Source organism: Mus caroli, unplaced genomic scaffold (assembly GCF_978045245.1).
Source record: "Mus caroli unplaced genomic scaffold, Mus_caroli_1 scaffold_19, whole genome shotgun sequence".
NCBI lineage: Eukaryota > Metazoa > Chordata > Mammalia > Rodentia > Muridae > Mus > Mus caroli.
In genome coordinates this window covers 68,905,065-68,919,154 of record NW_028227274.1, presented here as the reverse complement: position 1 = coordinate 68,919,154, position 14,090 = coordinate 68,905,065, and the positions used below count along the sequence as shown (strand labels likewise).

Below are 14,090 nucleotides of genomic sequence, written 5' to 3'. Positions count from 1 at the left end.
TCTGCTAAATGCAGCTTATTGCCCTACATTGCAAGGCCTTGCCCTCGAAGCTCCTCCTGGCACAGCCCGACCTGATGGAGCTGACAGATATTCCCTCCTCTATAGACACCTGAAACATACCATGTATAGGGGTCCTATACACACCCATCCCAGAGGCGAGAGCGGGCAGGACAGCCCTGCAGGCAGGTGGGAGGCAGGGGTCTCCTGAGGTCACAGCAGCCTCTCCAGAGCCTGGAGGCCCAGGCAGTCCTGTGTTCCCAGGCATGGCAGCAGCAGGCTGAGCACCTGCTTCAGCAGCAGTGAAGGGGTTAAGAGGGCTGCTCTGAAAACTCTGGGGCCCTGCCACCCATTCTGAGGTCCTTGAGGTCCTTTGTGTCCGGGGAAGCCAGAGCCATCCTTCATGGATTAAGTCATGGAAGATAATTTACACAAACAGTTTTTGAAAGCATCAAAATTTATTGCTGTACATTTCCTCATAGCATTCACTATGGAAATAGTGCAAATATTTATTTTGAACTCTATTATCATTTGAAAGATCACAAAGCTTCTGCTATCTTTTGCAATCACTTATGAAGATCTATATTAAACTTGTGTTATTTTAAAATTTTAAATAATATTACATTCAAAGAGATTATATAACGCTTTCTAGAGAGAAAAAAAAAAATCCTGGAAGCCACCAGGCAACTCTTTACCTTGGTAAAACGTGTTTTCTAACTGCACGAGTCTTTGTGCACTTGCAAATTCACTCAACAAATACTTATTAACAAGCACATTCCAGGCATTGCTCGAGGCCCCTGAGGGCTTGAAGATGGAAGGACACCAGCTCAGCTTTGACGTGGATTACAGTGTAACACTAGAAACAGACATGCAAAATATTTTTTTTTTAACAATAAACTGCCTCCACGGAGGTATTTACAAAAGACAGTGAGAACCTGGGTAATGGAAAGAGTATCTGCCTGGAGAAATCGGGGCAGGCAACACCACGGCAACACCACGGACGAGGCAGCCACTGGGCTGACACTTATCCGTGGCCAGGCACTCGCCACGTGGCCAGGCAGGAAAAAAGGGGGGCACCATGAGCACAGATGCCACCGAGGCGCAGAGGAATTTCAAAGGAGCGAGTGGTGTGGCTTTTCTTGAAGTGAAAGGCAGCGGGAACGTAGCAGGATGAGACTACTGTTGATGAGACCATGACGAGTCTTTTGACTATTCTTCCATCCCCCCACCCCCCGTTTTTGAAACAGGAATGAGTGCTTAGTACCTGTCTGAAGACGTGCCATAGGCTAGGCGCTGTGTCGGCTGTACCCGGAAACAGCCTTGCTCTCACGGAGCTTACATTCTACTCAAGAGACAAGGAATCAACAAATCAAACACTGACCTCTACAGAGGAACGGGGTACTGGAGGTAAAGCCACACGGACAGGACTGTGCACGAGCACCTCCTGGAAGCAACAAAGATGGCGGCGACAGCATTGACCCACTAAGTGCCAGGAACTGTACTGAACACCTCGCAAACAACAGCTCACAGAATCCTCACAACTCTATATGAGGTAGGTATTGTTACTCCTGTGTCACTGAGGAGGAATAAACTCAAGGAGACCGAGGGCCCTGACAAGCCACAAATGCCAAGACTGGGATGAGACATGGGCTCTCTGGCTGCAAAATTCATGTTCAGACATTTGAGGCTGCACTTAAAGGCATCTGGGGAAGTCAGAGCAGGGAAGGGTGTGACCACTGCTGGCTGCTTCTTTGGAGGAAAAAAAGCAGGGGACACAGAGAGGAAAGAGAAGGGACAGGGAACAGAGCTGAGAAAAAGAAAGCTATTCCCGAGTCCAGAGGGAGAAAAGACGGGTCCTGTGAACTTAGAGGCCGTGAAAAGGAAGGGCCTGAGGGGTGTGGCTATCGCAGCACTCCTATCAGGACTGACTCACAGATGCTACGAGCAAGGGGATGAGCCGCATCCTGCATCATTTCTGTATTCCTGCCTTGTCCATCTGAACAAAGTCAACTTTGACCCAAGTAGAAGAATCTAAGATGATGGTGGGTATGTGGTGGTAAAACGATGGATTTGATTTTGGACATGTCCTGTGGGTATACTGGGAGTATCACAGCCTTGAGCGATGGTCACTAAGAGGCCACGTTCTGATGGCTTTCACACCTTGTTTTCTACCTGAGCAAAGTATACAGAGAAACACTGCTAAAGCTTTGTAGTACGTACGTGGTCAGTTTGCTTTCAAAGGATGTGTGTATGGAAGTTTGTAAAATGGTTTGGATTGTGCTGCTAAAAGAACAAGACACGTGATCCGAAGCCATAGTTACTATTGATGCTAGCTATCCTTTGGATAGGAGGACAACTTTGGGGAAGCCACTCTAATAGCAGAGTGGCTCTTTAAGAGATAGCAATATCCACTGCAACACACTCAGCCTGAGTCACTCGGATGGGCCCCTAGCAAGGAGCCTCTGACAACCATCCTCCCAGAACAGGCAGAGCTGCCCACTCATCCACGAGCAGGGCTGGCTGTCTCCATAAAACTGGGGGCCTTAGGCTCACATGTAAGAATGTAAGCAGATCAGAAATTCCAGACTTCTACAGTTTGGCAACACAGTTCCAAAACCAGCCTGAAGCCAGCCACTCACTGTCCCTGGGGATGGGAAGGGGCTGGGGGTCCTGGGGATAGAGGACACAGGTGGTTACAACCTTGACCACATTACTTTGAGCCTAATTTTGTTTTATTCTTTTTTGGTGCTGAGACCTGAACGTAGGGACTCCAGCAAGCTCAGCATGTGTGCTCATTTAAAGTGAACACACAGACAGCACAGGTCCAGCACGCGGACACATAGACTGTACCTATAAAAAAAAGCACATTATTTTGGATCCATTTTTCATGATTTCCTTTAATTTCTTTATAGTCATTCCCTCTTGTCTTTGGCTCTGATCAATTTAAACATGTTTTCATTTTAAAAACATTGGATAATTCAACGGCAGTTATAGTAAATAAATATCAAGCAATTTAAGTGGTCAGAAAGTTAGGCTTAGCACTTCTAACAGAAGAAAACGTTGCTCATTAGCAAAGTATCACACTCTGGTCCGTGAAGCTACATCTTAAGAGGCCGCTTCTCAGGGTGGCAACAGATCTGGCATGCTCTACTGCCTTAGTCAGCTAGTGGACACTAGAAATGAAAAAAGTTCTAGTCAAAACAAGAGGAGCTTTGGACAGCACTTACAGGGTCCTTGTAAACCTAACTCATGTCACATGAAAGCCTCACTGTGGAGCACTATTCAAAGTACTAGTCATGGGTAAGAGAGGAAAGCTGTGTGCCAGAAGCCAATGTGCATCTTCTGGGGGAAATCACCACCCTCACACTGAGAAGCCTGCAGGCACACTGCAATTCGCCAGCGACTTCCTATCACCTCCAATTCCACACTAAGGGCCTGTGTCAAAGCTGAACGTGTAGCAGTTACTATCCAGGGGCTCCATTTGTGTGTAATCTTTAACAAAAGAAGTTCCAATCAGTCTGTGAATATAGTCATTTATTTGTCTTTACAGTGATGATGGAAGAATGTACAGGTATCTTCTTTCAATAAAGTATAAAAATCTGTTTATATACAGTGAAGTATAATAATCTTTAATTGGGAAACTTATTTGGTACTCCTGATCTGTTTATATTAAAACTGTGGGGGGAACAAATATTTCACGTAAGTGCTACATTTCCAGTAGACTGCACCTGGCCTCAAAGCTGCACTGCACCGTAAGGGCCCTGCTTGATATTATAAAAGACTCATTTTAAGTCCTAGGATTCAAAATAAACATCATTTGGAATAATAGATATATACATCAAAAATACATCTAAAAAGGCATTGGTTAGTGCTATTAAAAAGCTATGTGCTCAGGTACACTTTTTCTTACAGGCGAAACCCAGTGGAAATGTTTTAATTCTGTTTCTAGCAATTTGCTCTTGGGGAAGGTCAGTCGAAAGTTACCTGTGAAGACAAAAGAAAGAACAATGACTTCCTAGGTGAAAGGTCAGAGAGACTCACTAAGAACCGCATGCCTACAGCCCCAGCGAGCACTGAGCTGCAGGCCAGACAGAGATGGCTGAAAACCCTAAGTCACCAGATAGATCCTCCTCATACTCCAGTATTCCATTCTGATGGCTTTTAATGCCCAAGTCAGTTGCTTATACAGTATATCTGGTCTACAATTAGCTTTAAAAAAAAAAAGATTAAAAAGGAAACTCACAAGGTATATAAATAAAATATCCCAAAAGCCAAAAGCCAAACCCAGACATATTTTTTGAAAAATTCGACTTAACAATGATATCTTGGACTTCACAATGATTGATTTACTTCACAGCATATGGAGGTGTGCTTGAGTCTTCCTGACTACCCAAGGAAGATGACCCCGTGCAACTGCACACTGAGCCGTTTGTATCTTTGGTCCAGTTCATTCACAGCTACACATTCACACACATTTGTTTCTGTCATTATCTCCTTTCTCAATCACTCTTCAAATGCTTGATAACCTGGGGACTTATCTGTCCTGTGAAGTTTCAGTAACATAGAAGAACCGAGCTCACTGCTTAACCAAACCAACAAGCGGATGTAGGGGATTAGAAAGAGCACAGCATGAGGGGAATGGCAGAGCTGAGGAAATTAAAGCTTAGAAGAGTCAGAGACAGTTTGTTATGGGCCATGTGAAATTGACCTCTTATCTAGCTATAAGCTCGAGCCCTGTCTATTCTACACATAAGGGTGACACCTATTCTGGTTGTGTACCCATGTGTAGGATTTTCAGTGCATATAGGATAAATGAGTAGGTTATGCAAATATAATTTTAATAATTAATAAGTATCCTAGGTATTCTATAAGCTACAAGTCTACTGGCCTAGTCAAACAATGTCTTCTTGAGGTCAGAATATAATATGCATAAATCTGTCCCTATTGAACATGTCAAAATAATGGTCGTTTTTTTTTTAAGGAATTCATTAAAATTCTAACCATTCCTCCATACTCTGAGCAGGTGCCAGCCCCTGTACACGGCAGCTGCTATCACCTGCTCGTCTACATGAACTGTTGTGTGCTGACCCCAGAGCACTCTAGAAAGTCATCACCAAGGAAATGAAGGTCTGTTACATCCTAACTAAGCCACTCCTGACCGGCCAGGAGCAAATTCTGAAAGAGAAGGAAAAAATCTGACAGAAGAGGTATGCCAGCCCAGACTGCATCTTGATACAAGGACATAAACCATGCCATGGGAACAAGACCCATGCAGACTCCCTTACTGCTCCAGAGACTCTGTGGTTATGGCCTCAGACCAAAGGACCATGCTCTACACTTCTGTCTCTGTGACAAACATAACACACACTGAACGAACTCATCAGATGCCTACAGTGCATTCTTTCAGCTTGTAAAACAAAGTCTAAAATGTCAACACAGTGTCTTCCTGTTCTCAGCGAGGAAATAAAGGGCTTAAAATAAGACTGAGCCAGACTCTCCCAGTAAGGAAATAAAGACTTAAATAGGACTGACGTGGATCTAAACAATCTGTATGGCCGGGAAATTGCGTGCTGGGTGGTGCTGCCCTCACTGCACACGGAAACAGGAGGCAGAACATTTACTCCTCAGTCGCAGTGTCATCATGGTATGGGGCACCCGAGGAAAGGGAAGGTGATGCCAACAATTAACCCATCTTCTCTCCACTCCGGACCTGTGCTCTGCTCCTCTAATGGATAGGACTCCCATGTCGCAGCTCCAGTGGAAACCTCACTCTCCCTGGGTTCTCTCAAGCTCACATCCAACCAGCCACCAGGAACCTGATTCTACCACATCTCAGACCTACCCTTTCCTGCTCATCTCCTGTCACCTTGAGAAAGCCACCACTGTCCACTGCAACATTTCAACTGGTCCCTGCCTCAACGCCTTCTCTACTCCATGCCAAACAAGCAAATCTGGTCATACCACTCACCTTCTGTGAGACTCTGAGCAAGCTCCAAGTCTACACTCTGACTCACAGGCCTTCCTGACTGGGCCTGCTGCCCACACAATCCCCAGTGCTCCACAGGCAACAGGAGCCCTACATTCCCACTTCTCACCCCTTCTCTCTGCTGACCCAGCCTCTACCCCAAGCACTTTCTGCCTGTGCTCTGCCTGACTCACTTCTACTCATCCTTCAGGACCAAGGTAAACACATCCCTTCCTCAGGGCAGCGTTGTTGACCCTTTCCATCATGTTCTGCTCTGCAGTCTCTCCTCTCAGATTTGGTTTCTGAGGGAACAAGCCATAGGTGTATGTGTGGTAGAAAGTACAACAGATCTTGCACACACACACACACACACACACACAAGCTCACAATTGCATCTTTAAGATGAAGTGTTATACTTGTCAATGCTCTTCCCGTTCTCTATGTAATGCACAGTGTTGAGTACCTACTAATGGTATGAGTCTGCTTATCTTATTTCCATAGTTCTAAGGAGGGCATGGCATCCCCCAAAAGGCAAACAGTTCAGCCATTCCTCTCTAACCAAGAGTCCTTTTCTCCTTCCTCTGCTTTCTTTCAGGACACCCTAGCCATTTTCTCAGCATGGATTAAAACCATATGAAGTAGGCCAAAGGATCCCTTCTAGGTAGGTGGCTTCTGCATCAAGGATGTCCTCCCAGAATTAGGACAGACATGATAGCTTATGGGTCCTTAAGGCAGGGCAGGCCACATGCAGGACCCATGAGTGTTGAGCAGGCTACAAAGAGAAAAAACATGACAGTAAATGCCTTCTCTCTGCAAGCCTCTGCCTCCACCAGCCTCTCTCTGTGCCTGCTGTGGCTCACCTGATCATATTCTTACGCCTCATCTCCACTGTCCATGTCAATGTCTACTTCCTCCGTGTCCGCAGCCCGGGACAGGATGTCGGCCATCAGCGCCTCCTCCAGTTTCTTGCGTACTTGTTGGACTCGCTCTTCCTGTTTCCTTTTCAAAAACCAAAGGAAATGAAACTGAAATTTCAGTAAAACGGAAACTGCTCTGACCCCTCGGGGACCCTGCGGAAAGGCACGCGTCCTCCTCCTTAGGCTTCCCAAACGCCTCTGCACAGGAGCCACACAGGGCTGACTCTCACCAGAAAACAAACTGGATGGGCCATACAGTGGTGCTAACCTCTTATCTCAAGGGATTCTGGAAGGAATACATGAACTTGAGTGGCCTTTTCCTCAACTTCAAGAATTTCAAGTATGTGAAGATTTGGGGTTATAACTTAAAAAAATAAGTAGAAATAACTTGGAAGTCAGTATATGTGAGGCAGATAGCCTGGTGCAGCCCCAATAGACAAATGTGTTGGGCTTGCCCTGGCAGTCTGTGGATGAGTCAGGACAGAGGTGTACTTCAAGACCATATCAGAAGAGTAGAGCAGGGCCAGGACCCCTGAAGCCCATGCACTGAGGACAAAGAGCAAAACCACCTATCCAGCTGCGATGAGCCAAGCAGGTGAGACCATACCCTGAGCTTCTCTACAGCTCTGTGAAGCACAGTGGGGGGGTGGGAGGGGAGGGGGATGTGAGACCAGCTCCCTGAGAAAGCAAGGGCAAATGGACATCCAAAAGCAAGCCAGGAGACCAGAGCAAGAAATAAAGAGACAGAGGAAGGGGAGAGTGGGCTAACCCCACACAGATAGCAGCCACAACCTGGTGTGTGAGTAGACAGGTGATGATCAGAAGGAGGAGCCACAGTAACAAGGAAAATTCGGGGCTTTACAGAAAAAAAAAAAAATAACAGTGCAGTTCCCTCCCACTAGGGCAGACAGACTACAGCGCTACCCAAATCCAGGATACCAGACAGGTAAAGGAAACATCCTGGAGGACTCCAGAAGACCCCTGGGAGATTGGCCAGCTGCGGAGTCCATCTTGTTCTAAAACCCTGAAGTGAATGACACTATGTCCAAGGTAAGACATGTAATAGGTACCATGTAGCCACAAAAACACTTTATCTTTTCTCTGTTAAAAGAAACAGCACAAAGATTTGCTAACAGACTTCCAGTTCCTAAGTGGGGATTCCAATCAACAGGAGGGAAAAAGTACACTGTCAGTCTGACCTCTGACCTCTGACCGCTACAGTTTCCTTACATCAAATGAGTCTGGAGTTCAACACCAACTCCATGTAATGGAGTGGGGTACAGAAGAAGACTCACATCAGTCACCACTAAAGTCAGATCACAAGAGGCACAGGGCTGGGAATGATGCATCAGGAAGGCAGGGTGGGGCACTGCGTGCGCCTGGTGAAGATGTCTAATGTCTGGGGTGAGTGTCTTTTACTTTGAATATGACTTCTTGCCTTTATGCAGCAAATGTGCTTGCTGTAGGAGTAAACAGAATTCTATGATGTTCTCCAAGACTCCTCCATATCCAATATACACTCCTTGTACAATTTCCCCCAGGAAAAGTGGATGACATTGGTGGATAAGGTGGGATGTTGCTCTATAATTGGTTACTAATCACAGAATCATTAATTAATCACAAGGAAGCTGATTCTAGTGAACCTAACCAGTAACAAGTGTGCTGAGAGAAAATGTGAGGGTGTACAGAGAAGCCAAGTGGGGACCGCAGCTCAGTAGTGGGGACTGCAGGTCAGTAGTGGGGACTGCAGGTCACTTTCAAGAGTATAGAGCAGCCCTTGTTCAGTGGTCTCAGTACCCTTGCTTTGTTCAGAATAGAACAGGGGTCTCAGCTCTGCAGCGCGCAGTGAGTTTCTTATCAAGTGTCTGTACTTAGAAAAGACTCCCATGTTCCAGAACGTAAGATGGCCCAGAAATCACTGGTTTCAGCCTCGTGAGGCTCAGCAGAGTCCAAGCTGTCAAACCACAGACTGTGAGCACGTAAATGACTTAGGCTACAATTTATGGGAATGTCACCAAGTATCAGAAATTACACCATGAATGAAAATATTATCAAGCATGCTGAAGAAATAAACTTAATGCTGAGATCTTTAGCAAAGGCTCACTTGGGAAGCACATATACTACAGCTAGAATAACAGAGAGGACCAGCAGCCCCTGAGCAAGAATGAGATCTTTAGCTAGAAGCTCTGCGAAGCAATGGCCGGCTTCAGTCAGAGGAAGAGCCGCAGTCCCACTCAGTGTCACTTCTGAACCTGTGCCAACTCAACAAGCAGTGCTGCCTGGTGACTCCCACTAAGCTGGGTCCATCACATGCCTGGTCTGGTAGACACTCGATCCAGTCCCCGGTCTAGGTTTCAGATCGCTCCTCTACCATCAACAGGCCTAGTGTCAAAGCCACTGGCATTCCCAGTACCCTAGCCTAAACCCATTACAACTTGTGAAAATCCTGTTTGCTATCACTGTGCTCATACCAAGAAGGAAACAGCCTTTTCCCCAAGTGATTATCTTCCTCAAGGTCACAATGATTCACAAAGCCACCTCTTCTCTTGCTTTGATTTTTATATTTTGTTTTTTATAAATTCTTCAAAAATAAAGTTGATTGCAAATTCCAAGAAACGAAAGCATCTGAATACAACTTGAACTGTTTCTATCTTTTCAAAATTGATTATTTTAGAGCCTGAGAAGGGTTTTCCAATTATAAATCTAGCTAGACTCATACATTCAGGAACATTTCCATATCAACTCTTTATAGATTTAGATGAAAACAAACACAAACAGAAAGCTATTTTAAATTGGATGTTTCCAAACTGCCATCTGCTGGTTTCATCTAGGAATGGTACTCCAGGAAAATTCAGATTCAAATAGAAATAGTGAAGTGCACATACAAACTGCCATGTTTTCCAAAACAAAGCAATGTACTGAGGTGTCATTATCATCATTACAAAGTAATGGCGCCAAAGTTCAAAGGTGCCAGAACAAAATTTCCTTGTGATCTCACAATTCAATGTGTTACTTCTCTGAAATAATAGTTTGCTTATACCTCAGGGTGTTGTCAGTCTGAGCTGAGATTTCCTTTTACTGTCATTGCTAAGCGCCTGCTCTGTGGCTCAGCCTTAGAAAGTGAAAGATCTTCATAGATGTAACTGTGTCCTCTCTTACTCCTGACTGATTACCCCTTTACTCTGCATTCCTCAGTTGCTTCCCATCTTGCTCTACTGTATGAGTGTGTGTGCATATACATGTGTATGCATGGATGCATGTGTGTGTACATCTGTTCATTTGTGTGTGCTTGGGGGCCGTATGAATGGATGAGTGTGCCCTTGGGTAGGCTGTGTCTCTGGAACTCCTTTAAATCTTTACATGGAACAGAACAGATATAAGTAAGCCTCTAAGCTGAGTTTGAATGAACTAAATAAAGTCATGATAGGGAAACTGAACTTTAAGATGCAACTGAGCCTCAAGGCAGCAAGGCTCTCTGTCACCTTCTTTACAGAAAGGTTGGTTTACAGACAAACGCAAGCGGGAAGAATCACAAAGATGCAGTGAAAGGGTTATGCTGTGGTCTGAGGATAGAATACTTGCCTTGAATGCTAGAGGCCTGGGTTTCAATTTCCAGCACTACAAAGGCAAACCGAAACTAAAAAGAAACTGATAAAAGGCCCAATGGATGAAAGAGGCTCATTAGAGTGGAGCTCCAGAGGCACACACTGTGACTGCAGCATTGAGACTATGACTAGTCATGTGACTAGTGATACCTGTGATAGTCACTCTGAAACAAAGCTTATTTTCAAAAATATTTTCCTTTCCAAGATCTTTATCACATTCCATGAATTTCACAAAAGCTCTGTATCTTAGTGCTGTTGCTGTGTGACCAAAAGCAACTTGGGGACAAGGAGGTTTATTTTGACTACACTTTCATTATCAGAGGAGGTCTGAGCCGGAACTCATCAAGCATGGCAGGCATGAGTCTGGAGGCAGGAGCTGGTGCAGAGGCCATGGAGCGAGCTGCTGACTGGCTCGTCTTCATGGCTTGCTCAGTCTGCTTTCTTACAGCAATCAGGCGCTCCAGCCCAGAGATGGTGCTGTCCACAGTGAGCTGAGCAGTCACTGCCCTGCAGGCCTGTCTACAGCCCAATCTTATGGGAGCAATTGATCACTTGAGAGTCCCTCCTCTTAGATGATGCTACCTGTGAGTAGTTAGCATAAAGCTAACCCAGACACCTGTAATACCCAAAAGATGATCTCTGACAGATCCATCCCTTACAGATAGGGGTTCACCCCTCTTTGGGGGGGATTTGTATGGATAGAGACAAAGATGTCTTGTCTATGGGACAACAGGCTGAACACAAAGTTCACTCATGCTTCACAGACTCTTTCTACACTTAGTGTGAAGGTAATTTTCATGGCATTTTTGATAGCTAAGCGTATGAAGCAAAGTTTTATGGCTTCAGGCTGTTCACTTATGGTGTCGGATCAGACCTCAAAAAGCTTCAGGTGTTGAACTTGGCTTTAAGTTGTGAATATAGGATGATCGACTGTATTAGCTGTGGCACTGAGCCTAAAGGCTTTCATAAAAAAAAAAAAAAAAGAATTCATCTACAGGCAAAAGTGAGGTATTTAAGATTATGTTAAGATGACTTACCTAATGTCTTCATCTGTAACAATGAAAGCTTTGCAGAGGGGTTGAGATGTGTTAAGCCAAACAGCAGGGTTCTTTTCCACGGCAGCAGAGACTTGTCCTGTGATGGGCGCAGAGCTTGTGTGTAAAGCACTGGCCACAGCAGACAGAAGGGTCTCATCATTACTACCTGGACCGACTCCTGCAAGGAGAGAGCAATGCTGGTAAGAGGAAACCACTCCTGAGCAGTGGGCCTGGCACTGCCTAAAACAGCCAGTATGTTTATGCTCACTTAGGATCACACAAGTAAGCCTGCTAAAGCAACAAAGGGCAAGCCACATCCATGCACTAGCTACTGAACAGCAAAATGACAGAACAGTTAAGAACTGTAGACAAAATTTCAACTTTAAAGTACATTTCTTAAAGCCCAAATTTTTGAAAAGTTATGTTCATTTTCTCAAGAAAGGTCAACTAGTTAAATAATTTAAGTCCCTGTAAGATCACTATGTTACACTCAAGTATCCCTGTTAACATACCTGGATTGGTTTCTTCCTATTTAGCTTTTAATAACAATTTCCTATCTCTAGGCTTATCATCTATATTCTGAGACTTCAGGGAAGGTCAGTGCTAGCATGACATGCCCAAAACTTAGTCATGACTTTCAAACGACCAGAACCAGATTCTTGGAAGTAATACAAGCACAGCCTCACGCTTGTGGGGGCCTCTAGCCACAGCAAAATTTAAGGGATCCAATCAAAGTTCTGAATTTATTTAAAGCAATGATGGCTAGGAACATACAAATATAAGATAACAGCCCAACCGCACACTTGGAAAATTTCTGAGAAATTCACACTAAGTCAATATTGAGGATTGAAATTCTAATACTTGAAAAAGAATGTAACTCTTGACTAAGGCATAACCATGTGAGAGCAGCAGTTACAGGACAGCAGGAGGCCTTGAAGTTGTTATCTCAGTAGATAAAGAGAAGGAAACTGCTGGGGTGAGATGGAAACCACTTTGTTCATCTGCAGTCAGAAATGCGGCAGCACATGGGTTAATGGTCAGTCATAAGGCTAGCAGAGAACCAAACATTTCACACGGAAGAAAAAGAGAAGTTAAGGCCGACATACTATACAGAAGTATTTTTATGACGCATATCTGTCATGTATGTTTCCCCTTGGTTTATAGTGTAAGAGGCCATCCAGCAAAACACATTGTCCCCAAAGCAAAGACCTGCTGTTATTTGTCAATTATGAATGCACAATATCTAAGTACAGTGCCACACACACAGTAGGTACTTAGCAAATATCTACTCAACACAATGTAAATGATACCTTGAAGACCTTTAGGTAGCTCCATGGTTTTTATAATTTGTTCTGTTACATCTGATGCGCTAAGTCCTTGTAGCCTCTTCTCCCAGAAAAGCTGTAAGGCAAAAATACCACTGTTAACAGACACATTTCTGAGACAGGGGGGGGTCACAGAGCTGGCCAGTGCTGCTGAATAATGAAGTCAGTTCAATGGCCTCCTACTGTGTTCTGATTCTTTCCTTAGAGCTCACGCAATGAAAAGCCAAACCAGAATTCTTTTAATGCATAACTCCGTCAGATGACATTACTCAAAAAATGTTTTGACTTTCCAAAATCAGTTGCTTCAATATTATAGACTGTTGCATCTTATAAATTATATATAATTGCTCATAAGGTGTAATTTGAATTTTTAAAGATTCATTTAGCATAAAATGCCAATGTTAAAATTTATCAAAGAAAGAAAAAAATAACCAATATCTTTACAAAAACACGGTTTTTCTAAGACCTTTCTACGTTTAGCCTCTCAGTACCCTTTAGGGGTAGATGCTATACTTACTGCTGATAAAAAGCTCCCCAAGGCATCTAATACCAGTGATGAATCACGTTCTCTTTGCTGCGCAGTCCCTCGATCCCTCACTCACTCAGGGTCCCTGCCTCAGGGCTACTGAGACACAGCAATGCTAAACTTTTACTTTATATGCTTGTCAGATGCCAGTTCTTTCTCTCAGACAGTTATCATGGCTCACGGAGTGTGTGCATCCATGCAGCGTCTTCTCTGAGTCCCTACAACACACTGTCTTTGTCTTGTGCACAATCAACAATGGTTCTGCTCCTTTTTCTTTTTAATCCACATCACATTTACTGTAGACAAGGAAAACCAAAAGTTTTCTTCCTTCCTTCAATCCTACATAAGAGGACCTGGTGCAGGGGTGGTGCTGAGACAATCTAGGTAACGAGTAGTCGGAAGCAAGAGAGCTGAGCTTGTGGAAGACACATGAGCGCCTGTGGAACTCCAGCTCCACCGCTGTGACATGTACAGCCCTGGTCATGGTTTACCTCTTCAAAGGATTTACTTCTCCTTTACAGATGAGGGAGCAATGGCTACCACACAAGACAGCTGTGGAGAGTGGGTGAGGCAATACATGTCAAGCGCCTACCACACAGTAGTCAATAAAACTTACTGTATATAATTTATAGCAGGTTTTAGCTACTTTTAGGGCACTGGGAACTTAATATGCACAGCATCAGATAAGCACCCATCAGACACAGGAGAAGATATGATA

General features: G+C 44.4%; 1 protein-coding gene across 2 annotated transcripts in view; it reads right to left on the bottom strand.

Annotated features, from left to right (window-relative positions):
* Positions 1 to 436: 436 nt before the first annotated feature.
* Mbd2 (methyl-CpG binding domain protein 2) overlaps positions 437 to 14,090 on the bottom strand; it is a 59,200-nt gene continuing 45,546 nt past the window's right edge. Inside the window, exons 4-7 of one of the 2 annotated variants that reach the window (XM_085833608.1) lie at positions 12,832 to 12,922; positions 11,522 to 11,699; positions 6,823 to 6,961; positions 437 to 3,170 (exon numbers count right to left, since the gene is read on the bottom strand). In XM_085833608.1, coding sequence (XP_085689734.1) covers positions 6,835 to 6,961; positions 11,522 to 11,699; positions 12,832 to 12,922 — 396 coding nt within the window. In that variant the 3' untranslated portion in view covers positions 437 to 3,170; positions 6,823 to 6,834. Of the gene's footprint in view, positions 3,171 to 3,514; positions 3,982 to 6,822; positions 6,962 to 11,521; positions 11,700 to 12,831; positions 12,923 to 14,090 lie in introns of those variants that run through there. The other variant, XM_021150429.2, reaches the window with a different exon arrangement.